Below are 23,566 nucleotides of genomic sequence, written 5' to 3' on the forward strand. Positions count from 1 at the left end.
CTTGCGTTCAGCCTTGTTTTTTTTTGTTACGCATAAATGTAAATTGATGACGAAGCCAAGGTCTAATGTGCGTACAAGCAACACAATATGCGCACTTTTAGAATTAGAAGCGCTTAATTAAAACTAGCATTTTTTTAATGATGATATATCTAAACAGTTGCAAACGAATCTAACATTAAGCCCCCTTAAACACTTGGAACGCAACGCGCAGGCTTAAAAGTAGCTTGGCGAGAGCATTATTGAAATACGTCCAGCAATATTTCTGAACCACGAACTTTAAATAATGTTCATGTGGTCGAAAACTTCCCTAATTTCCTCGTACAAAACATCGGTTTTCTCTTCCAACGCATCAATAAAGGACTCTATCTCAGATGATATTGTGTCTTCGACTTCATCAACGACAGACTCCTTCCCCCAGAAATCATCGAGGCCCTCGCCACCGCCGTTAAAAATCAGGTAGTTTACGGTGTCGTCGGGAATGTCACCAAGCACATTCTTGGTACTGTAGGCGATTAGCTTCTTTTTCAATTGGCTAGGGGTAATGCCGCCAGCAGCGTGGAAGTACTCACTGTCGGAGTCTGGCTGGAGAGAGAGGAAGTATGTTAGCAAACCAGCAACATGGGGCGAAGCCATAGAGGTACCTGACAGAGTGGCAGTTGCAGTATCGGAGCCGATGTACGTAGAAAGGACGTTCAAGCCCGGTGCGAAAATGTCCACGCACTTCCCCCAGTTGGAAAAGTATGCCCTGTCATCCGCCAGGGTTGAGGCGCCGACAGTGACAGCATTCTCGGCAGAAGCTGGAGAAGAGTTACAGGCGTCCTGGTTCTCGTTACCAGCCGCGACAGCAAAGTGGATGCCCGCCTTAACAGCTGCGTTCACAGCCATGTCCAAGGCTGGTGACTTTCCGCCACCTAGTGACATATTAGCGGTGGAGCCCTTGAAACCCTTCTTGTTTTCCTTAACGGCATCTTGGTGTGACTTTGCAGCAAATTCAACGCCCTTAACTACATCGGACATGCTACCAGAACCATTTGATCTCAAAACCTTGACTGCCACCACGTTAGCGTTTTTGGCAACACCATAGTGTTTCGAGGCAATAGTACCAGCACAGTGTGTACCGTGTCCATTACCATCTTGGTCCAAGTCGTTTGTAGGTATAGTCTTGCCCCAAGAAGCTCTTCCTTCAAAATCCTTGTGGTCGACGTTAACACCTGTGTCGATAACGTACGAAGTAACGCCCTTGCCGGCATCGTCATCATACAAGTATTTGTTGAAGCTCCCAAGATTGAGCTTTTCGCGGTGGGAAATACGCGACAAACCCCATGGAGCGCCATTCTGAGTGCCGAACTCCTGAGCGAAAACAACCGAGTCTTGCTCAACAAAGTCAACGAGTGGGTTCATACGGATGAAGTCCACAATCTCGTCTGTGAAATATCCAATGTAGCCAGTCAAAAGACCGCTGACGTCAAACGAGTCCTGGATGCCGCCCTCGCGGGTCTGAGCGGAGAAGGAACGCTGATAGTCGAGCTCGAAGTCTCTATCCTCTACAAAATTCTCAGTGGACGTGAAAAATTCGTGAGTAGATTCGAGTTTGGCCACTGATTGCAGGTGCGCTTCTGAGACAATCTGCTTATGAAAGTCGACCTCCTCGGGCGACAAATTCTGTTTGAACACCACGATGTAGCGATGTGGAATTGCCAGGTACTTGCCGCTTGAAGAAACAAGAGGCGACAGCTCAACTGACTCCCCCTTCGATGCAGCATCTTTAGTCATCTGCTTGCTGAAAGATGACACAATGGACTCACCTGCTGTGATGACGTCCTTAACCTTCAACGCAACGGTGTTAGATGCCTCCTCCAAGTCAGGTAAGACAAGAGCGGCACCCACAGAGGCCACGACGGCAACGGGCAAGGCTGTCTGTAGCTTCATTAAAACGACTTTTTTTAAGTTCGGGTCAGTAAAAATGTGTTTCTCCTTAGTTTAAGAGAAACCTATTGAAAAGATAGCCAAAAAGATGCTATCCAGATTAACGAGGTAAAGCTTATTAGCTGTTTTTGATTAAACTCGATTATATCAATCTACGTTCACAGTAACAGACCAGCTATCCCAGCGAACTTTCGATTATTTCGAGTTGTTTTTCTTGAAGTGATCGTAATGCCTAGCTCGAAAACCAGGTTTGTTTCCCCTTTTATACTCGGTGCATTAAAACGAGGAGGTTGCCCCTCTTCTTTTTTCAGGGGTAAAAAAAATAAAGTGCAAGGGGCTAACTCCCCGCCCTGCTGGTAATGAGACAGATGTCTTATCCTTGCCCGCTAATTCCCAGCCAGGCCCGGAGCACTACGGGGTTAGAACCAATGTATCCCGAAGCGTTATTCGAGACGAGAGATTTGGCCAGGTTAAAAACGGGGGAAACCAAAGATAAGCCGGCGTGTTATTGGGGCGAATAAAGTTGCGACTGAGACAAAAAAGCACATATAAAGCACAGGACTGCTTATACTGCGCATACCGCAGCAATCCAGTTCGTGGATTAAAAAGAGGCGTTGATGGGCCTAGCCACCAGCGTACACACTGACTCGACGGGGGCTACTCTTCAAAAAAAGAACCTTTTGCAGTGTATTGCATCTGAAATTCGCGGCTCTCCAGTTTAACTAGTTACCGAGTTGGGACTCCTTCATGAAGCTAGATAGGAGGGGACCGATATGAGTTAGAAGCAAGACGACAGACATGCGCTTAAAACCCAGAGTGGCTGAGGGTTTGGCAAATCCGAACAAGCGCTGCTCAATCAATACGAGGTGCAGGCAAAAGGGCGGCCTGTTGTAACTTAGCTCCAGTGCTGAGCGCTGTAGCTGTCCCCGCAGTTGGTGTCACGCACACCCATGAACTGGTGCAACAATTTCTACAGTGTAGAACCATCAGTAGAAGAAGACCGAAGGGCATGAAAACACCCTTATGTGATAAGCTATTGAATTTCTAAAGAGTAAGTCATGAAGTTGAATCCTCGGCGCCGAAGCGCTCGATGCTCGCGCCTCCCTGCGTGCTCAAGCTAAAAGGCACCGGTTGCTAACACAAAGCGCTATCCATCTTATTCGTAACATACTTGTCCGCTAGCTCTTTTTGTAATGCTTTACATTTCCTGCTTGTTATCACTAATTTTCCGCTACTGATTAGCCAGTCCAAGACAGCCTAAATCAGTCAAGCTCAGCACGGCCTCTAATAAATTGGTTTGATATTTTTCCTTTAACAGGCTCATTCGAAACTTCACCTAGAACTGCGTATTCGGCTTCTACTTTATTTTAGTAAACGTATCCGCTAAATACAGCTACAACAGTGACAATGAAGCGATCATTATCGATTTGCAAACTTGTCTGTGATATGTTGTACAGTACATATAATGATATTTCTGCATCCAAATTATAACTGGTTGTTTGGCCGAGCGGTCTAAGGCGCCTGATTCAAGATATGTGATCTTGACACTGATAACAGTGGAGCACTCAGGTATCGTAAGATGCAAGAGTTCGAATCTCTTAGCAACCATTATTTTTTTGGCCACACAATTTTCTATATTTAATAACTATTTGCCGCTTGCGGGTTGCAGGTGTAGCCGAATACAAGGTGCAATCGCTTTCAAAAATAAAGGGGGCTATCATCTGCGATTGTAACAACGACCCAACCTTTGAAATATCATTATTACACTTCCAGGCCACGAACAATTTTTAGCATAGCTGAATGCAAATCTGTGGCTTCTGATCGGAAATTTATCAGTTCAATTTAGTGTATCTAAGGTCCTATATATTCACGTCCAGTTTCTCACAAAAAGCGCATGAACTCATTGAACCATTTGCAGACACGCCTCTTAAATATGCCTCATAGAGCGAGTGTTTGCTCCTTAAACAGCTCACAAACGTCGGCCCAATCGTGTTCGCTTGCCACAGAACCTTGAGCCGCGCACGCAACAATATTCATACCACCAACATCAGTGGTGCATGAATTGCAGACAAAAGTGTGTCTCAGGCTGCCTAACGATTGAGCAAATACGAGATCCCTGACATAGTACCCATCAGTTTCTTTTTTTTGCTGAAAGTATCCGACATTACTTAGAATTACGCCCTGGCGAGGCTTTCCGAGTAAATCATCCATTATGACCTTGTCCATGTTTGATTTTTCGCGCAAGCTGTCTAACATGAGTGCCCCCAGCGGAAAAAGGTAGTGCTTTTTTTCCATGGCGCTGTTAAAAACACCTTGGTAGTAATCGACTAATGACCAAAAAGCGTCCTTGTCCTCGCCAACATTGAAGGATGAGATAAGGTAATTGTATCGTGTACCACCAACATTGCTCCCATATTTATACATTGATCTAAGTTCAGGATCATCTGGCAGCATCTGAGCTGTGTTCATAGTTATCACCACGTCGAAAAACCATTCTCTCATGGATTTTGAAAACACCCTACCCGATTTATACATCGAGGTTAACCAGCAGGCTTGAAGAAAAGGCGTCATCGTGCAGCCAGGAAGACGCGACTTCAGCTTCTGCTTAATTGTCTTCATTTGCTCAGCGCTAAAATTCAAAAAGTATGAATAATAAGTCTTGTTTTCACCAACTTCGTCGATTCGAGTGACTAACGGCCCTTTTGAATAGTAGCCCAGGTAGTCTCTCACATAAGAGCTTGATAGTAATTGCAACAAGTATGAGATAGGCGGCTTGTAGTCAATCCGATTTTCAATAGGATCAGGTAGTTTACGCAAACCTTCATAGTCTGAGGAATAATTGAAGATGATGTCGCTATCAGGTAGAGTCTCTGGAACATGATTGAGTTGCTCGGAGAGATCGCGCATCAAGTTCGCGGCAGAGCGGCCATCGCTGGAACAATGATTAGTGATGTATATGAACTTTCTCCATAAATTGCTTTCGCCTTCCGGGAAGCAGAGCAACCTCCAATTTGGCTTGAGAGGGTCTCCATAAGGTATGCGGATGTCAGCTATAATGTCAAAGATTTTTTTGGAATACTGGCCCCCATTTTGTGAAAATTCTTCAATTGCCTCCGAAACAACTGTACCATATTCTTCCTGTTCATTCATTACAATGTCTGAGAGCAGCACGTTGTCAAGAAGGCGCATATCCTCATGTTGTAGCGTAGGCTGTGCCAAAAACTCATCGCTCGCGTAGTACTCAAGATGATTTGGCCAGTGCTTGGGAAGAACTTGATGAACAAGAATTGGATTTTGCAGGCAAATAGATCTAAGGGCATATGCGAGTTGCTTAGGAGAGCAGGGCTTGCTTAGTTCGCAATACATGCTGAAGTTCGCATATAGTTTTTGCCTCTGGGTTATTGAGAAGTAGTTTTCCAAATGACCTAATGGCCGTGCATGTCCCCGCTCTTTTAACGAATCCATATCGGGGCTTCCCTGTTTGGAGTTATAGTACTTATGAAGATACTGGTATGCATCATCCTAAACCCTTTGTCTTTTTTCTCGTTTCCCAGATCCTAATTTCTCGAGCTTAAAAGAAAGCCTCGTATAGTTGCAAACGAGTCGGCCGTAAAAGCTTGACTAAAGTGGAAAAGATATTTACAAGAATTAATAGCTCACACCGGCTTTAGCTCCGAGGCATGTTGCATGAAAATGTGGGCATAAGCTATAAAACGTCTTCTTAGTATAAATTATTTATTTTGGGCCCACCATGTTTTCAGGAACTACCCACTGGTCAAATTCAGCACTAGTCAACACTTTCAGTTCAAGGGCAGACTCTTTCAGAGTTATGCCTTTCTTATGAGCGTTTTTAGCAACCTTTGAGGCAGCATCGTAGCCGATCTTGGGGTTCAAAGCGGTAACCAACATCAAAGACTCGTGAAGTAATTTTGCGATCTTGTCTCTGTTAGCCTCAATACCGTCGACGCAGTGAACTCTGAACGAGTAACACGCATCGCCCAGCAATCTGACCGAGCTCAAGAGGTTGGATATCATTACGGGCTTGAAAACATTCAGTTCAAATTGGCCAGAGGCGCCAGCAAAAGTGATTGCAGCGTTGTTGCCCATAACTTGGACACAAACTTGGGTCATGGCCTCATTTTGGGTTGGATTGACTTTACCGGGCATGATCGAGGAGCCTGGCTCATTTTCTGGCAGCGAAAGTTCACCGTAACCGCAGCGGGGACCAGAACCAAGGTACCTTATATCGTTTGCAATCTTGAAGAGAGAGCAAGCCAAAGTGTTTAAGGCACCAGAACACTCAACAATAGCGTCATGAGCAGCCAATGCCTCGAATTTGTTGGGTGCCGTTTTGAAGTCAATACCTGTTTCTTTGCTAACCTGCTCAGCGATCTTTTCTCCGAACCCAACTTTGGTGTTTAGGCCAGTGCCAACGGCAGTACCACCTTGGGCCAAAAACTTGAGGTGAATGAGCGATTGTTCGACGCGCGAAATACCATTCGTCAATTGTTGCACGTATCCACTAAACTCCTGCCCCAAGGTAAGAGGAGTAGCATCCTGCAGATGAGTTCTGCCGATCTTGACAATGGATTCAAACTCTTTTGACTTGGTAGCGAAGGAATCTCTCAAAGCGGTTAATTCTGGAAGTAGTGAGTGTGTAATCTCGGTAACAGCCGCGATATGCATGACCGAGGGGAACGTGTCGTTGGAAGACTGCGCCTGGTTACAGTGATTGTTTGGGTGGATACTCTTGGTGCCCATCTTTCCGCCAACTATCTCAATCGCCCTGTTAGAGATGACCTCATTGGCATTCATGTTACTTTGAGTACCAGAACCAGTCTGGAAGACTACCAGTGGAAAGTGGTCCACGAGCTTGCCACTAATGACCTCGTCAGCAGCTTGTTGGATGGGCTTAGAAATTTTCGGGTCAAGCGTTCCAAGAGATTCGTTGACAATTGCTGCAGACTTCTTCAAAATACCGAATGCTCTCACAACTGGTTCGGGCATGCGCTCGCGGGCGCCACCGATTTTAAAGTTCTCCAACGAGCGTTGAGTTTGCGCGCCCCAGTACTTATCAGCTGGCACGTTGATCTCGCCAAAAGCGTCCGTCTCAACCCGGCATTTCTGGCTGATAGCAGACGATGTGGAAATCAGCCTGGTTTTAGGACTCCCCGAAAGGCTTTTGTTGGCCACCTCAGCGGTTAGTTTGAACATTGTAGCCAGTTTTGTCTCAAGAGCGCTGAGCAGTTGTGGCTTAGGAAAGCTGGGCGTTTACAGCGTTTAATTCGATCCTTTAAAGTTGATCTCCGTTCACTCCTTAGTGCTCGTTATATAATACTATTTAACGCTTTTGAAAATTGAAAGCTCGGCCCCGAGTACGATTTTATTTTTCGAGCGAACGTTTCCGACGTCAGCTCTCTACAGGCGCAACCATGTTGAATATGAGAAACCTTTGAAGAGATCTTGCTGGCTGCGCCAAATTTCCGCGGTGTTCTTATGGAGAAAGTAAACTAGCGCAGCACTTTTTGTAAATATACAGGTGGGGTCCGTTGACTGAAATAAAGACGAAGCACCAGGGAAGTTCAAAATCCTTTCAGTGATCATGAAAGGCTTGGGAAAAACTTGGCCCCGGATTTTCTGAATAAACATGCTTACCCTTAATCAAACGGTGTTACCACCGGGCAAAAGTGATTGTAGTAGTCCCAGACTGGAGGAAAGCACGCCAAGTGCGGTGTAGATAGCGCCTGAACGCGGACACTCTATGAATACCTCGGAAATCTCATGAAAGACACCAAAGCACAATCGAAAACTGCGCTTTTCTGGCGATAGCTAGTTTGCCGTCTTAGCTTCTGTTCAGAATGCGCGCTTTGGCAGCTCTCAAAAATAACTCGACACACGAGGAAAAGCCGCTGCCTTTGAGAGTCAAGTCGGCCAGCAGTCTTCGGCCTCTCTCAGAATCCAGGAGATTTGACTCTCACGTACATCTCCGGCTGGATTCCCAAAATCGCGTGACAGTGGCGTCAAAGGCCAGATGGTTCGTATCTTGATCCGTGACTTCTATCCTAACTATTCTCTTGCCCGCTCCACATTCCTTGAAAAGCCTCTTGAATGGTGTGCATACGTACTCGTGTCCGTTGAACTCGCATTCATTTTGGACTAGAGCCTTCAAAAAACAGGGCTCAGCGGCCTTCTCCCATATGCCCTTTAATTCCTCTTTTCCAAACACTAGTGTAGGTGGTGCCATTATATCTGGTTCTTTTGTTCTCAAAGCGAAATATACAGAAGTGCTATGTCTGGTGAAACAAAATCATTCTTGTAACTACCACAAAGCTGACATTACCATGCTAGATACAAAAACTCTTGAGACACTTTATGAAACCCATTGCAAGTCAGGATTCACTTATGCATATGGAACCGCCGGTTTTCGCTACAAAGCAGATGTTTTAGACACCGTTATGTTTACTACTGGTGTCTTGGCCGGTTTGCGATCCATCTACTTAGAAGGCCGCACCGTGGGCGTAATGATTACTGCATCTCATAACCCGCCAGAAGATAACGGTGTTAAAATCGTGGATCCTAAGGGCGAGATGCTTGAGCAAAGCTGGGAATCTTACGCCACTGATCTTGCCAACAGTGCCACGCAGAGTTTTACCGCATTCTTAGCGTATCTCCAGAACCTCGTGTCCGAGCTGGGCCTTGACACAGATGCTCTTGGAAGTTTAGCGGTCGCTCGCGATTCAAGAGAGTCAGGTCCCCGCCTTCTCCACGCTCTTTTAAACGGCTCACGAGTTTTGCCCAACATCCGTATTACAGACTACGGTCTACTAACGACACCTCAGTTACATTTCTTAACGAGCAAAAGAAATGAGCTACCCAATGACACCGCTATCGACAGGTTCTTTTACTACAAAGAGTTTTTATCTGCGTGGGACGATATCACCGCCTTGTGTGGAATCCAATCCCTCCCTTACAAATTGGAAATCGACGCTGCCAATGGGATCGGTGCCCCCCGCGTGAAAGAAATGCTTTCTACACACAAGTTTTTTGATGGTGTTTTTAGGGTAGTGAATGATGACTGGGAAACGCCGGCGTCGCTTAACCACCTATGTGGTGCTGACTATGTCAAAACTAACCAGCGTCTTCCCTATGGGATCCAAGCGAACAACGACTGCCAACGCATATGCTGCTCATTTGACGGCGACGCAGACAGAATTGTTTTCTACTTTTGCGACTCCGAAGGCCAGTTCAGGCTCCTTGACGGCGACAAAATGGCAACACTGTTTGCCAAGTTTTTCCAGGATATCTTGTCGAGCGCGAACCTTCAAGAACGTCTCTCTTTGGGCGTCGTGCAGACCGCTTACGCAAATGGCAGTTCCACTCACTATATTGAACGAGTGCTAGGAATTCCAGTTACTTGCACACCAACGGGTGTGAAACACTTGCATCATGAAGCTATTAATTACGATATCGGCGTCTATTTTGAAGCCAACGGTCACGGCACAGTGGTGTTCTCCAAAAAATTTGACGAAGTTGTCAACAGTGGTCTCTCAAATAAACATCAATCGGATTCCAGTCTTCAAAGTCTGGAGGTTCTATCCAAGTTTGCCAACTTGATTAACCAAACTGTTGGCGATGCCATCTCCGACATGATGGGCGTACTAGCTGTCCTTTCAATTCTAAAATGGACACCCCAAAAGTGGAACCAAGAGTACACAGACTTACCCAACAAGTTAGTCAAAGTTCTTGTGCCAGATAGGACGGTTTTCAAGACTACCAACGCCGAGCGACAACTATTAAGCCCACTTGGCCTACAACCTAAGATTAACGCACTCGTTGCTGAATATCATCAAGCCAGATCCTTTGTGAGAGCCAGCGGAACTGAAGATGCTGTAAGAGTTTACGCTGAAGCCAGCACTCGTGAGGAAGCCGATTCTTTGGCTTCGAGAGTTAGTCAAGTTGTCGAGCACAACGGCTAGAAAAAATTTGAGCTTTTCCACAACTTCAACGGAGGAGCACTATATAAATTGTAGAGTTGTTTAGAAGATAAAGCCAGCTGCTATCAAAGCACCCCAGGACTTGAAGAACATTTCATACAACGTATTCAATGGCTAAAAAGAACAAGAAGGATAAGGAAGCAAAGAAAGCTCGTGCCGAGCTTAAGAACAAAAAAAATCTCGAAAAGGCCGAGGTCAAGGACAAGAAGAGAAGCAAAAAGCTCAATTCTGAGGACGACGATGACTTAGACATTGACGAGATCCTCGAGAACTTTAGAAAGGAGCAAGAGCTCTTTCAAGAAGTGGTCGTAACTCCCGTGAAAAGGCCTAGCCCGAGAAGTAATGTGTGTATGGTGCCAAATCCGTCGCATGGAAAGCGCGAACTGCTTATTTTTGGTGGGGAATACACCAATCAAACCTCATCTACAACAACGTTTTACAATGAGCTTTTCACCTACTCCTTAGATACCGATCAATGGAAGAAGATAACTTCCAGGAACGCACCAATGCCGCGATCATCGGCCGCAGCTGCGGGGCACCCAAGCGGCGTAGTATTAATTCATGGCGGTGAGTTTTCGTCTCCCAAACAAAACACGTTTTACCACTATTCAGATTCCTGGTTACTGGACTGTTCAAGCAAAGAATGGACAAAGATTGACCAAAAAAATGGACCTAGCGCTCGTTCAGGTCACCGCATGACCGTCTGGAAGAACTTCTTTGTGATGCATGGAGGGTTCAGAGACCTGGGAACATCAACTACTTACCTTAACGACTGCTGGCTTTTCGACATTACGACTTACAAGTGGAAGCAAGTTGAATTTCCACCCAACCATCCTGTTCCGGACGCTAGATCGGGACATTCTTTAATTCCGACGCAGGAAGGTGCGATAGTTTGGGGCGGTTACTGCAAAATAAAAGCTAAGAAGGGTCTTCAAAAAGGTAAAATCCTAACTGATTGCTGGTACTTAAGAATGAAATCTGATATTACAGGAATTAGATGGGAAAGACGCAAAAAGCAAGGATTTCAGCCGTCGCCTAGAGTTGGTTGTTCCATGGCCCACCACAAAGGCAGAGGGATTTTGTTTGGAGGTGTATATGACTACGAAGAAACCGAAGAAGGATTGAGCTCCGAGTTTTTCAATGACTTGCTCTCATACCAAGTTGAAGCGAACAGATGGTACTCCATTAAAATGAGACCTCAGAAGAAGAAAATAGTCGCTGCTTCAAAAAGTGCCAAGAGTAAAGATGATGAATTAGTTGGAATACTAAATGACATTCTTCAGAAGGCCAATTTGGCTGATGAGGAAAACGAGGAAAACGAAAGCGATAGCGAAATCGAAAAAGAGCTGCACAGGCTTGATGAAGAAGAATTGTTAGGGCACCAACAAAAACAGTATCCCGTGGTTGCTCAACTTCCTCACTCACGTTTCAACGCTGCCACCACTGTAGTTGATGACACCTTGTTTATATTTGGCGGATCTTGGGAATATGGCGAGAGAGATTTCTCAATTGATTCTTTCTACAGCATTGACTTGAATAGAACTGATGGTGTTAGAGTATTCTGGGAGGACCTTGAGGAGATTGAAAAGGCAAAGGATCAAGGATTAGAAGAGGATGAAGAAGAAGAAGAAGAAGAGGATGATGATGATGAAGACGATGAAGAAGAGACTTTGGATGAAGAACTAATAGCTGAGATGGAAGATGATAAACAAGAAGAAGAAGAACAAGAAGAAGAAGAAGAAGAAGAAGAGGCGGGGCCAGAAATTCCTGACCCTAGACCGTGGTTGCCTCACCCCAAAGCGTTTGAAACCCTTCGTGCTTTCTACATTCGTACAGGCGCCGAGTTTTTGCAATGGGCGATTTCAAACAACAGGTCCGCCAAAGGGAAGCACTTGAAAAAACAGTCATTTGATCTTTCTCAAGACCGTTGGTGGGAGAGGCGTGAGCAAGTGAGGATTGAGGAAGATAAACTTGAAGAGATGGGTGGAGTCGAAAACATCATTGAAAGAGATTCCTCTCATTCAACAAAACGAAGATGAGCTCTTAAATCTTGAAAGTTAATATCGCTTGCCAGTCACCGGCTTGCGTAGTGTTTGAGTGTTACAGAAATCGGCAACCTGTTGTTCTCTGATTATCTTTGCAAGATTTGAAGGTCGTTCATCTGAATTACAACCTTCTTGCATGCACTTTTAGGGGGAGGCCAGCAACTTTGCCCCACACCGAAAAGACTAAAGAGCGGAGCCCTTCTCCATTTTTGCATTAGAGAGAATCAGCTCAGTTGCGCTTAACCAGGTCGTGGTCGATCTCAAATCATTGGTGGTAGATGGCGACAGCGTTTATAAAATTGACTATATAGAGCCTCTGAATAGCGCGACATTTGCTAAAATAATACTTACTAGTGACTCTCTTTATCATTTAACCGCATTGCCATTAACCTAAATGTCATCATTGCGGACCTTTGGTATTTCTCGTATAATTATTATATATTTATCCAATATCATCATTAAATCGAAAAATGCCTTAGCGGTCAGTGAAAGCAAGATGCAAGCGACGATTCCTGAGAATGAGGTATCAGTCGACGAAGAGTACGATCTTTGGAAGTCTAATGTACCTCTCATGTATGACTTTGTGAGCGAGACCAAGTTGCTTTGGCCATCGCTTACTATCCAATGGCTGCCTAGCAACGATCGCTCCAACGAGCAGGAACTGATCCTGGGCACTCACACCTCTGGCACAGAACAAAACTATCTAAAGATCGCCTCTGTGCACTTACCAGATGAAGTTGTTTCAGATGTGAAATGCTCTGCCCCCTCTACAGATGATTCCAAGGAGAGTGGACATCAACCACAGTCAAAAATTAAAATTGTTAGAAAATTTGAACACCGCGACGAGGTTACTAGGGCGCGGTATGCTCCGTTCAATCCCAACTTGATTGCTACAATCAGTGGCAGCGGAAAAGTGTTTCTTTATGATAGATCTAAAGACAGCGATTCGGCACTAACGGCTGAGTTCTCTTTCCACAAAGAAAACGGCTATGGGCTTAATTTTAGTGTTATATCGCCGGGAGAACTTCTTTCCTGCTCTGATGATGGCTCAATAGCTATCTGGGATGTCTGTAGTGGTAAGAACACGCCAGTAAAAGTTGACACTAGTCATAACAATATCGTCAATGAATGCAAATGGCACGAAAAGTCACCATTTTTGTTTGGCTCTGTGTCTGATGACTCCACGCTAATTATCCATGACAAAAGGATTGACAAGCCGGTGGTGAAAATTCTTCAGTCTGAGCCTTACAATACACTGGCGTTTAGCAAGCACTCCAGCAATTTATTTGCGGCTGCAGGCACTGATTCTCAGGTCCAGCTTTACGACTTAAGGAAACCTGAAGCTCCGATTCATAGCATGTCAGGTCACCACGATTCCGTGACAAGCTTAGAATTTGCACCCCACAAAGACGGTATATTATGTTCAGGCAGCTCTGACAGAAGGGTGTTAATCTGGGACCTTTTTCAAATAGGTGCTGAGCAACAACAAGAAGACGCTGATGATGGTGTTCCTGAACTGTTGATGATGCATGCTGGCCATAAAAGCCCAGTAAATGATTTTTCTTGTAGCCCTAATATTCCATGGTTAATGGCCAGTGTCGAAGAAGAAAACGTTGTTCAAATTTGGAAAGCATCTAAAAAACTCACAAGCCCTTATATTCCTCGAGATTACAATATCCGCTCCCTCGAGTAAACTATAAATCATAGCTACGTAAAAAGATGAATCCAGCTCAGCACACAAACTTAGGATAATTTTCGAGAAATGCTTCAAAGCTCTCGACAAAATAATTCATTTCACAATCTTCTGAGTAGTGGATTCCCAAGTTTAGCCCACAAGTACTTGAAAAAGAGTACGAGATAGACATAAAAGTATTGTTGCATCTGCTCTTCGTAGCACAAATGTCTTCAACGACATATTGAGAGGGGTTTACGTTGCTCAAATCTATTTCAGATAAGTCGTTGATTTCAATGATTTTTGATCCCGAAGCAGCTGCGTAAAATTTGGCTTCCTGTTCCATTTTCATCATGTCCATGTCCTTGAATTTTCCAGTCTCTAGGTCTTGGAGAGCCTTTTTCAACTCATTAGACACATGCGTAACAGTTCTTTCAAATAAAGATTCGGGGTCTGCTTGGTCTGCATTAGTTTGGTTAGCGTCGCTTAGTGTCATTCCTTCTAGAAGCTCTGGATTTGATACATAGCTACCAGCTGAACAGTTGCTATTTCTACCTGCTGTTCCCAATGGGCATTCAATTAAAACATTCCTATGATAAATTCCGAGAGGAGATGACCATGGTATTAAGTCGCGAAGGTTTATTGGTAGAGAGAAGGTAATTTTGTCCTCTGACGAGTCCAGTACTGGCTGAAGGCAGAACAATGTGGCAGATATAATGAAGGTTTTCATTGAAATCTTATGGTCGTTGAGAATACCTTTTAGTATCTTGAATCTTGGAGTGCTTATAGTCCCGAATACAACAGTCCCACAAAGATGATTGGGGTAGTTCAAAGGCTCAGGCGTGCCAGAATGCTGCTCAGTCGAGTGCTCTATTCTTCCAGATTCAATGAAGCGTAGCGGCTTCTTGATAGCCAAATTATAAAGGCTTCTCAGGATCGCCTGCGATTGAGAGTAAAACGCATCTGTAATTGAAGAAGCAGCTTGAGGTTCTTGTTTTTGGAAAAGAGCTCTAGGCAGGGTTGGCAAAATTTTCCCGCCCTTGAAAACAGGTCTTGGGCTGGTACAACTTTCGCTCAACGAATTAAGAGCTTGTAGGAACAGTTTATGGAAGTTCGCGGCAGCAAATGTGTCAAACAATACATCATGGCCATGAAAAACAACCATCGTGCCGTCGATTACAAATAACTGCCATAATGGCTGCTTTTGACCCAAAGTGAAATGACATTTGTCGAATATATGACGGAGTAGGTAGGGCGGGACGCCGTTGTAGCAATTTACCTGCTCGTCAGCGTAACAATCAAATTCAATCTTGCGCACTACATCTTCAAAATCTATTTTGTCAACAGGTTCAAATTCCAAGTTTCTTGAAACTGCACAACGGAGCTCGGCGTGCTCTTTAATGACTTTTAATAATGCTTTCCAAATCATGGAGTCACTTAATCTTTGATTCATATCTGAACGGAGAGTTTCATTGTCACTCAAGTCTTTATTTGGAAAGTTCTTGTAGTATGTTGCAGAAAACAGGACGCCGTTCTTCACGCCAGTCGCCGTTTCGCATAATATTGTTTTCTCAGTTGGTGTAAGATTTCTGTAGACTCTCAAAACTGATGACATTGTATCCTATTGATTAAATATTTGGTTTCGGTTTTAGTATTATTGGCGAGTTGGAAGGATGAGGATAGTGTGTTTGCGACTTATACTGTTTTTCTGAAAGCTGTCCGTTCGTTTAATTCTCTCTTCTTATTAAGTTACTCCACTGGCTAACGACATTACTACTAGCATGAAGTTGTCGTTTAGCAAATATTTCGTTTAAGCACATCCCCACAAAAGTCAAGTTGTATTTTCAGCATAGCCACACCAACTCTGGGAGGACCTTGTAGAGCTAGTAGCGGGGCTGAGTTCGTACAGCATTTCAAGCAACAATCAATCGGAATTCTGCTGCTTTTTTATTGAAAGCCAATTTAGGAATTCTATAAACAAATTGGCAGAAAACTTCCCGCCGACAAACCACTCGTTTAGGGTTTTATGGTAAACTTCAGTTAACGTAAAGTATGTTTCGGGGCGAGGGGACCTATGCACGAATAGCTTGGCGAGGAACATTGAAGCAGTGGAGCATGCAGAGAAATATAGGTTCTGGAACTGTCCACATTTCTTGAGTAGCATAGCTTCATGCACAGACTTCAAACTGTTCTCGAAAAGATTCTCCTCAAGACCATCAAGTGAAGTATCCGTGGTGATTTTCAACTTGCATATTTTATTTTTGAGAAGCTTGGTAACTTTTTCAGCCAAGGGCTTATCCAAAGTGGTACGAACACAACTTATCAGCGGCAAGATAATACTGATTATCTTGCTGGTTACCGACTTTTCTGGCCGACCTCCTTGTTTCAGCTCACTTTCAGCCCAACGAACAAAAATCTCCAGCATGTCAACAACTCTGTGTTTAAAAGCAATGACGTTTTCTCTTGACTCTTTGACCTCTTGTTTTCTCTTATTTCCTGTTGGAATCTTTGATAGGGCCTCTTTCCTACGCTTGAAAATCTCAGATAGCTGGCCATCAAGCTCCATCATTTTTTCATCATCCAGATCCTCGTCGCTTATTTCTTCATCCTCAGTGTCTTCTAGGTCCTCAAAATGGACTTCACCATTGTCATTCACGATAGACTCTGGAAGGTTCAGAGCTTTAACTAGGGCGCTAGTTGCCTCTTTATCAATCTGTTCTGTATCTTCACCATCCTGGTCATCAGAATCTGGGCCACTCTCTTCCTCTTCAGTGTTATCCCCCGAAGCTCCCTCTTCTGCAAATAGCTCATCTGATATCTCTTCCTCATCGGAACCGCCCTCATCATCGCCCTCAAAAAGCTTTGAAAACCCCTCTTTATTCTCTCGCGCTGGCAAAATCTCTAATAAAACCGCAATATCATCTTGAGATGCTTCGCCAACAAATAGCTCCCAAACAAGTAAACTGGCCTTCCTTAAAAGTGCCTTTTTCTGCGCGGCAAGAGAAAGCAGAATTTCAATAAATCCTGCATAAGAGCCGCTCTTGTTTTCTTCGAGCGTTTGGTGGAAGCTGTTGAGATCCTGCAATACTGGAATGGAATCGGTTTCACCTGAGTAAGCTTGTAAAATGTTCACAGAAAATATCAATTGAAAACCACGGGCCTGCATCTGCTTGCCACCTTTTTCAGCCTCACTACAGATGGTTTTGAAGGTTTTAATCGAGCTGTTTAAAATCTCAGTCAGCTCTTCATCCATCGGATTAAGAAGCTTATTTTTTTTGAGCTTAGACATTAGAATCTCGACAGTGAAGCGTGGCCAACATACTTTTTCGGACTTATAGTCTGCGGATATAAGGTCCGCAAGGATTGAATATAGTCGTTCAACCGCAAGTTTGCTGACGGTGAATGTTTCATCGCCAACTTCAGGCTGTCTGTCATTTTCATCAAGTTCGAAAAACCCTTGCTGAACGAGGGAATCTAATAATGGTGCTAACCATACTTTGTCCGCGGCAGATTTATGCGCGCGAACAAGGTGCAGCATTGCGTCCAATAGAAACCTCACCCGCGAATGATCTCTTAGACTTGTAAATAAATGATTTGTTAGAACTTCACCCAAAAGTGTGAGTTGCTGGTCAGTCAGCGACTTGCCTGACAAAAGAAGATTTAGGGTTTTTGACTTTGTTAATTGGTCGAAGCTTATTGACCCATGTTCTTTCAAAGCGAGAGTTTCAAAGGAAGGAGCTGTCTTTTCAGGTTGGTTTTTGCACACATCAACAATGGTGGTCAAAACTCTTTGAGAAACCTTATGCAAATTCCTTTCAGAGCTCCCGCATTGGTTGATTAGGCACCTTGTCAGGTTTTTGGAAAGTAAGGTGTGCGTGTAGCTGACAGGAGCCAGACTAAAAGCTTTCTCGAACACTAGGAAACCTAGGTATTTTCTCTCGCTGGATGATTTTTCGTTGAAGAAGGATTCATCGACAACAGACTTCCAAAACTCAGGAAACTTGATCTGCTGGTGCCTTTCTTCGGAGCTTTTCTTTCTCTTTTTCTTCGCGGGTTCGCTAGCTTTGTCTTCATATTCACCTCCTTCAAAGAAGCTTGTTAAGATGATATCCCAAACAAAGTGAAGGCGCGGCATCCAAATGCCCTTCTGTTTTACCGACAGGTCCTCACTTGAATTTATCTCTTTGAGCGCGTTCGCGATAGCAGGTAGATTGCCCTTCGACAATGGATCATTGTTCTTCCAAGGTGAGTTTAACTTTAGATCTTCTAGCAATCCTTTCTTGCGTAGTGCGCCCGTTGTAATGAAGGACTTGTGGAAAAGATATAGGTAAACAGCGAGGCCCTCGCTTGTCTGCGTAAGGCCTCTGGAGTCCAAAAGTGTTAATAAGGCTTTGAGCGGCTTCTGGGAACCCATAACAGGCGAAAGCTTCTCGATGGCTTGGTAAAGCGTGAACATCGAGGATTCTCGGATCCAAGTTTTGGCTAGTGCAACATCAATCAGCGTACCTACGTAGGTGAGCATGAACTCGAGGTTAATTTCATCCTCTGCCTTGAAAACCTGTGAAAAGAGGGGCTCGTTGAGCAAAACTTGCAAGCCAAAAAGCTTCCCAAATAAAATCCCCCTTTCCTCTTTTCCGTTTTTGATGTTTTCCCGAGACAACGTCGAGAGGAGCAAACGCAGGTACTCGTCTGCATGCGCAAGCACGCTCTTTTCAAGCGCGGACGCTACAACCTCTGTGAGGCACAGACAGTAACCGAGACGTGCACCATTTCTGCTGGAAGAAAGGCCCTTTATCAATCTGTTCAGAACGTACTCCCACTCGCGAGACTCCTTTTCAACTTTTGACAGCTGCGTCACCAAGCCAATTATCGCTTGGAGACGTTCCTCAGACAAGTCTGACGCGAGCTTGTAAAACAGATCCCGGTCTACTTCAGCGGCGACCATCTTTATAAATGCTAGGCCTCTATCGTGGTCTTTATCACGACAATGCTTGTTGCGCGGAGCTGTTACACGAATTCGCTAGCTTCACCGAGATGAGCTTACCTCTGCTGTGCTGAAGAAAACGTTATTTTCGTATCGAATTACTCGAATTTTGAGACATAATTAGCTCCTGTTACCCTGCCCCAAAATGATCCAATCAAACCCTCATTCTCTCTCCTAGAGCACGAAAAATTAGGAGAGAGCAGGGCAGGTCAGAAATATATACAGTCATCCTATATCATAAACTGAAGTCCAACAACTGAAAGTTCGAAGTATCGAAAATGTCTGCTTGGAGAAAGGCTGGATTGACCTACAACAATTACATGGCTATTGCCGCCCAGACTGTGCGTTCGGCGCTGAAAAATGACCTCCAGACTGCGCAGGTACTGGGTAGGTCAAAGACGGAAGCTAGATTCATAAAATACGAGAAAGGCACCCCTGTCGCCGAGGCTCAGCCCTTAAAGAACTAGAGGGACTCGCGGTGTAGTATGGGCTGAGGGACACATCCGATGATCGCTGGTTAGAGACCTTGATGCTCTTCGTAGCCTGTATACAAAGAAAGTTTAAACAGTTTAGAGTTTATATTCACGCTTATATGGCAAGTTAGATTGACGCCAGAAGTGCAGGGTGCGAGGGGCAAGACATATATGGCTTGTTTTTAACTTGTGGTTTGTACTAAGGCCTCGTGCTTTTTTTTTTTGAACTAAATGAGTTATGACATATCGTCACATTCATCGCCTATCCACTGACTAAAGCGCTGTCTCGGGCCACAGCGATCAAAAGTGCTTACAATGCTGCTGGCAAGATTTTCACGCCAACAAGGCGGTGCAAGGTTACCTTTGGGAGTGCAACTTCTGAGCTGGCGGCGTGGACTCTCAGGCGTCCAAGCGTTCATTCATTTGTCTCCAGCACGATACCATGGTGCGACTCACAGGCCTTTAGGGTTGCTACAGAGACCCACACAACTCGATCTTCGGAATCCAGTATCCTCTTCCTTCATCCGTTATCACTCTCAGAACTCTCCCAACTCTTCCACACCATCTTCATCCAATGACTCAGGTGGAAAAGCTAACAATGAATCGACTGAAGAGAAGAGTAAAACCAACTACAGGGAGATACTAAGACTCATTAGATTAGCACGTCACGATTGGAAGCTGCTATCAGTTGCCATTGGGCTTTTAACCATCAGCTCAACGGTTGGGATGACCATTCCGAAAGTAATTGGTATAGTTTTGGATGCTGTTAAAAATGCTTCTGGGGGCTTTTCGGGGCCAATGACGTTAGAAGATTTGCCTCCAATCATATATGGCCTTGGGATGTTTGACTTTCTCGCTATTTTTGCAGGGATCTTAGTGTTTGGTACTATTGCAAATTTTGGAAGAATTGTTCTACTAAGGGTACTAGGTGAGAAACTTGTCGCTAGGTTGCGCTCCAATGTAATAAAGAAAATCATACACCAGGACGCGGAATTCTTTGATAGAAATAAAGTCGGGGATTTAATCTCTCGTCTAAGTTCTGACGCATATGTCGTGTCACGCTCGATGACCCAGAACGTATCTGACGGGTTCAAAGCTATAATCTGTGGCGGTGTTGGAATTGGTATGATGATAAATATTTCTGCCTCTCTCACATCCGCGCTGTTCCTCTTTGCTCCACCATTGCTAGTTGGAGCTCTAATCTACGGTAAGAAAATCAGGATGATATCAAGAGAACTTCAGGAGTCGACTGGTAACCTTACAAAAGTTTCTGAGGAGCAGCTTAGCGGAGTTAAGACTATCCAAGCATTCGTTGCTGAAGGCAAAGAGCTTCATCGTTACAATAATGCCATTAGAAAAGTGTTTTCATTCGGAAAAAAAGAGGCTTTGACGAATGCTACATTCTTCAGCTCCACTGGTATTCTGGGAGATCTGAGCTTTTTGATTGTTCTGGCGTATGGTTCACATTTGGTTTTACAAGGCGGCTTGTCAGTCGGTGATCTTACTGCGTTTATGCTTTACACAGAGTACACTGGGTCCGCTGTGTTTGGCTTATCGAACTTCTACTCTGAGCTTATGAAAGGGGCGGGTGCTGCATCAAGGCTTTTCGAGATGACGGATCACACTTCTCAAATCAAGCCTAGTAGCGGAAAACCGTATGTTCCAAGTTGGGGGGAAATTAAGTTTGAAGATGTTTCCTTCAGTTATCCAACTAGGCCTGGAAACCAGATTTTCAACAAACTAAATTTCACAATAGAACCTGGCTCCAATGTGTGTGTTGTGGGTCCCTCTGGAAGGGGAAAGTCGACAATAGCTTCTTTGTTGCTCAGGTATTACGACCCAAATAGCGGTCGCATAATGATTGATGGGCAAAACATCTCAAAATTGAGCTGTAAATCTTTAAGGCGCCATTTAGGTGTTGTTCAGCAAGAGCCTATGTTGATGTCAGGTAGTATAAGATACAACCTAACTTATGGTATGAATTCTGAGGTGACAATGGATGAAATAAGGTCTGTCGCAAAAAAGTGTTTTTGCCACGGATTTATCACCAAGTTTCCAGAGGGCTATGAAACTGTGATAGGCCCAAGGGGTGCGTCGCTAAGCGGTGGCCAAAAACAGCGGATAGCGATAGCTCGAGCGCTAATAAAAAAACCAAAAATCTTGATTCTAGACGAAGCAACATCTGCCCTAGATGTTGAAAGTGAAGGAGCTATTAATTATACCCTGGGAAGACTTATGAGAAGCCGCGAGTTGACTATTATAAGTATAGCACACCGTTTAAGCACAATCAGAAGGTCCGAAAACGTTATTGTGCTAGGAAACGACGGGTCTGTTGTTGAAATGGGTAAATTTAAGGAGCTTTACGCGAATGACCAGAGTGAGCTTTTTAAGCTACTAAATGATAAGAAACCGACCCAGCTACAGTCACAAAGTCGAAACTCAGTCGAAACGAAAGAAAATGAAGTGGATGATCAAGTGTTGGAGCAGGTTGCCAATGACTTCAACTTGGACCAGAAGTCTTCCAAGCTTACTCCATGATCACTGTAAAGTTCTATACTGATAAAAAAAGCTCAATCGTTTTTAACAAAAGCAGATCTTAGAAGATTTCTTTATCACAGGTACCTTGTATATACAAAATGACATCCATAGTATTCGATTACATTTATTTAATATTCTAAAATATTTATACTTTTAAACGTCCCTCACCAAACTACAGTTTAACTCTAGCCAAACTAAGTCTTCGAGACTGCATAAGAAAACCGGCAAACATAGCCCTCTCTCATGGACCTAATATGGAGCTAGCATCTCCTAGCAAAAAACTTTCGGAGCTCTTGTCAGAAAGTGTTGATGTTTTAAGCAGTACAGCACGAAGTTTAGATAATCCTAAACTGGACGGTGACGTTGAGAAGAACCTCGCTAAGCTACAGGCTCTGTGGCAGTTTCTGAAAGATGTCCTGTCGTCGAATTTTGATGACAAGTGTAGTCCAGCAGAGTTATTAGACAGGTTTGAGTGGATGCAGAAGAGCAAAAAGCAGTTCTATATGCTTTGTCAAGAAGTTGCCGACTTCGACTCCAAGTTGGAAGAGCTGCTCAAAATTATAGAACACAACTTAGCTAAGGGCTCAGTTGGGGAGAATCCAGAACTATTATTTGAAAGCTTCGAGGGCTGCTGGTCCAGCCTCGAGAGTTTCAAACCTGTTTTGATATCATCAAAGGCGATTTTCGAAGCAGGGTTAGAATTTAACGAAATACTTAACGATCACCTTGGTTCTCTTGATATGCTTGTTGATGAGAATATTGAAAAATGCTCAGAAATACGACGACACACTCCTTCAACAGAATTCAACAGTGGTGAGTTTGATAAGCCCAAACGAGTGAGCACAATTCTTTTGGCAAGCGCTGACACTGGCTTTAGTACCCTTCCAAGGTTTCCGAATGATAACGAAGCGATTGATAGCTTCATTGCAGTTGGAGAATCGATGAACCTTTTGGAGGGCAATCTTAGGTTGGTGCCAAGTACCAAAATCGAAACGTTCACGGGCAGGAAAATTCACAATAAAGAGTTTTTGTCAAAAATCTTACACCAAAAACACCACACTATTTCTCTGAAGTATGAGACACTGGTAGCGGCGTATGTGTCATTAAAGAGTGACTTGGTTGATACCAGGTGGCAGTTCATGTTTCAGGTATTGAACGATTCAATTGCTGGCGACATTGATCAAGTGCGGGACATTCTTTTAGATTCCAGTCGGACAGCGACACACATTCATAATGCTAATAGGTTACTGGCATTAAGTTCGACAATCGAAAAAAACTTCAATATCATATATCAGGCGCTTTCGTATTCAGTTCTGACGATAGAAGTCACAGAAAAAGCCAATGAGCTCGCCTCCCAATGGCTCGCGCTACAATCCGAAATTGATTTATTGGACTTGAAGGAAAACTATGATCAAGATATAGCAGTGGGCCTTCGTCGGCTTTCTCTCAAAAGCACTGGGAGTGAGGATTCCAGGCGTTCAGAGCCTCAATCTAAGGGCGTAGGGGCTCTTTTGCTTCAAAGAATGAACATTAAGCCAGTAATAATACAAAACACGCCAACGTCAGTAGAAAAGAGGAACACCAATTACGCGAACAAAATGGCGCCACAGTCAGCCGCCATTAATCTTTATGAAGTCCCCGTTTTGAAATTGCCCGAAGCCTCTACCGGCAGTGGAGAAGAAAACAAGGAAATCTCGGCTGAACTCTCGTTTCGTAAGCTACTGAGCAAAATATGCGTTTTCTCGGGGCGTCGTTCTGGACTTCCTATATACCTGGATCGAAATTCTGGTTACATGAGCTCTTTGCGCACGAAATTGAGCAGTCCTATGAGGATTAGACTTAAGGCTAGTAGTCAACCTTCGATACGTCGTGGAAGAATAGCACACTGCGTCAAGGTTACATAATTGAGACTGATTAAATAATACGATATTTTT

At 44.2% G+C, this 23,566-nt stretch overlaps 11 protein-coding genes and 1 non-coding gene across 12 annotated transcripts; 6 read left to right on the forward strand and 6 right to left on the reverse strand.

Moving 5' to 3' along the window:
- Positions 1 to 276: 276 nt before the first annotated feature.
- PRB1 (proteinase B) lies at positions 277 to 1,929 on the reverse strand (the record flags this gene model as incomplete). The annotated part of the gene is made up of 1 exon (XM_002552665.1): positions 277 to 1,929. One exon carries the CDS (start codon positions 1,927 to 1,929, stop codon positions 277 to 279), a length of 1,653 nt encoding a protein of 550 aa, XP_002552711.1.
- A 1,490-nt stretch (positions 1,930 to 3,419) lies between these two features.
- On the forward strand, positions 3,420 to 3,534 carry KLTH0C11418r. The gene is made up of 2 exons: positions 3,420 to 3,457; positions 3,491 to 3,534. It is a non-coding gene; the product is annotated as a tRNA-Leu (tRNA).
- A 330-nt stretch (positions 3,535 to 3,864) lies between these two features.
- Positions 3,865 to 5,391, reverse strand: KLTH0C11440g (KLTH0C11440p; the record flags this gene model as incomplete). The annotated part of the gene is made up of 1 exon (XM_002552666.1): positions 3,865 to 5,391. One exon carries the CDS (start codon positions 5,389 to 5,391, stop codon positions 3,865 to 3,867), a length of 1,527 nt encoding a protein of 508 aa, XP_002552712.1.
- A 270-nt stretch (positions 5,392 to 5,661) lies between these two features.
- Positions 5,662 to 7,140, reverse strand: FUM1 (fumarase FUM1; the record flags this gene model as incomplete). Its single annotated transcript, XM_002552667.1, has 1 exon — positions 5,662 to 7,140. One exon carries the CDS (start codon positions 7,138 to 7,140, stop codon positions 5,662 to 5,664), a length of 1,479 nt encoding a protein of 492 aa, XP_002552713.1.
- Positions 7,141 to 7,900: 760 nt separating this feature from the next.
- On the reverse strand, positions 7,901 to 8,170 carry SOM1 (Som1p; the record flags this gene model as incomplete). Its single annotated transcript, XM_002552668.1, has 1 exon — positions 7,901 to 8,170. The coding sequence occupies one exon, from the start codon at positions 8,168 to 8,170 to the stop codon at positions 7,901 to 7,903; it is 270 nt and encodes an 89-aa protein (XP_002552714.1).
- Positions 8,171 to 8,267: 97 nt separating this feature from the next.
- PCM1 (phosphoacetylglucosamine mutase PCM1) lies at positions 8,268 to 9,902 on the forward strand (the record flags this gene model as incomplete). Its single annotated transcript, XM_002552669.1, has 1 exon — positions 8,268 to 9,902. The coding sequence occupies one exon, from the start codon at positions 8,268 to 8,270 to the stop codon at positions 9,900 to 9,902; it is 1,635 nt and encodes a 544-aa protein (XP_002552715.1).
- Positions 9,903 to 10,030: 128 nt separating this feature from the next.
- KEL3 (Kel3p) lies at positions 10,031 to 11,959 on the forward strand (the record flags this gene model as incomplete). Its single annotated transcript, XM_002552670.1, has 1 exon — positions 10,031 to 11,959. One exon carries the CDS (start codon positions 10,031 to 10,033, stop codon positions 11,957 to 11,959), a length of 1,929 nt encoding a protein of 642 aa, XP_002552716.1.
- Positions 11,960 to 12,461: 502 nt separating this feature from the next.
- On the forward strand, positions 12,462 to 13,658 carry HAT2 (Hat2p; the record flags this gene model as incomplete). Its single annotated transcript, XM_002552671.1, has 1 exon — positions 12,462 to 13,658. One exon carries the CDS (start codon positions 12,462 to 12,464, stop codon positions 13,656 to 13,658), a length of 1,197 nt encoding a protein of 398 aa, XP_002552717.1.
- Positions 13,659 to 13,695: 37 nt separating this feature from the next.
- Positions 13,696 to 15,252, reverse strand: PBI1 (Pbi1p; the record flags this gene model as incomplete). Its single annotated transcript, XM_002552672.1, has 1 exon — positions 13,696 to 15,252. The coding sequence occupies one exon, from the start codon at positions 15,250 to 15,252 to the stop codon at positions 13,696 to 13,698; it is 1,557 nt and encodes a 518-aa protein (XP_002552718.1).
- Positions 15,253 to 15,561: 309 nt separating this feature from the next.
- Positions 15,562 to 18,582, reverse strand: POL5 (DNA-directed DNA polymerase; the record flags this gene model as incomplete). Its single annotated transcript, XM_002552673.1, has 1 exon — positions 15,562 to 18,582. The coding sequence occupies one exon, from the start codon at positions 18,580 to 18,582 to the stop codon at positions 15,562 to 15,564; it is 3,021 nt and encodes a 1,006-aa protein (XP_002552719.1).
- Positions 18,583 to 19,409: 827 nt separating this feature from the next.
- MDL2 (ATP-binding cassette permease MDL2) lies at positions 19,410 to 21,632 on the forward strand (the record flags this gene model as incomplete). The annotated part of the gene is made up of 1 exon (XM_002552674.1): positions 19,410 to 21,632. One exon carries the CDS (start codon positions 19,410 to 19,412, stop codon positions 21,630 to 21,632), a length of 2,223 nt encoding a protein of 740 aa, XP_002552720.1.
- Positions 21,633 to 21,886: 254 nt separating this feature from the next.
- KAR9 (Kar9p) lies at positions 21,887 to 23,536 on the forward strand (the record flags this gene model as incomplete). Its single annotated transcript, XM_002552675.1, has 1 exon — positions 21,887 to 23,536. One exon carries the CDS (start codon positions 21,887 to 21,889, stop codon positions 23,534 to 23,536), a length of 1,650 nt encoding a protein of 549 aa, XP_002552721.1.
- Between the last annotated feature and the right edge of the window lie 30 nt (positions 23,537 to 23,566).

The sequence above is a fragment of the Lachancea thermotolerans genome, assembly GCF_000142805.1.
Source record: "Lachancea thermotolerans CBS 6340 chromosome C complete sequence".
Classification (NCBI taxonomy): Eukaryota; Fungi; Ascomycota; class Saccharomycetes; order Saccharomycetales; family Saccharomycetaceae; genus Lachancea; species Lachancea thermotolerans.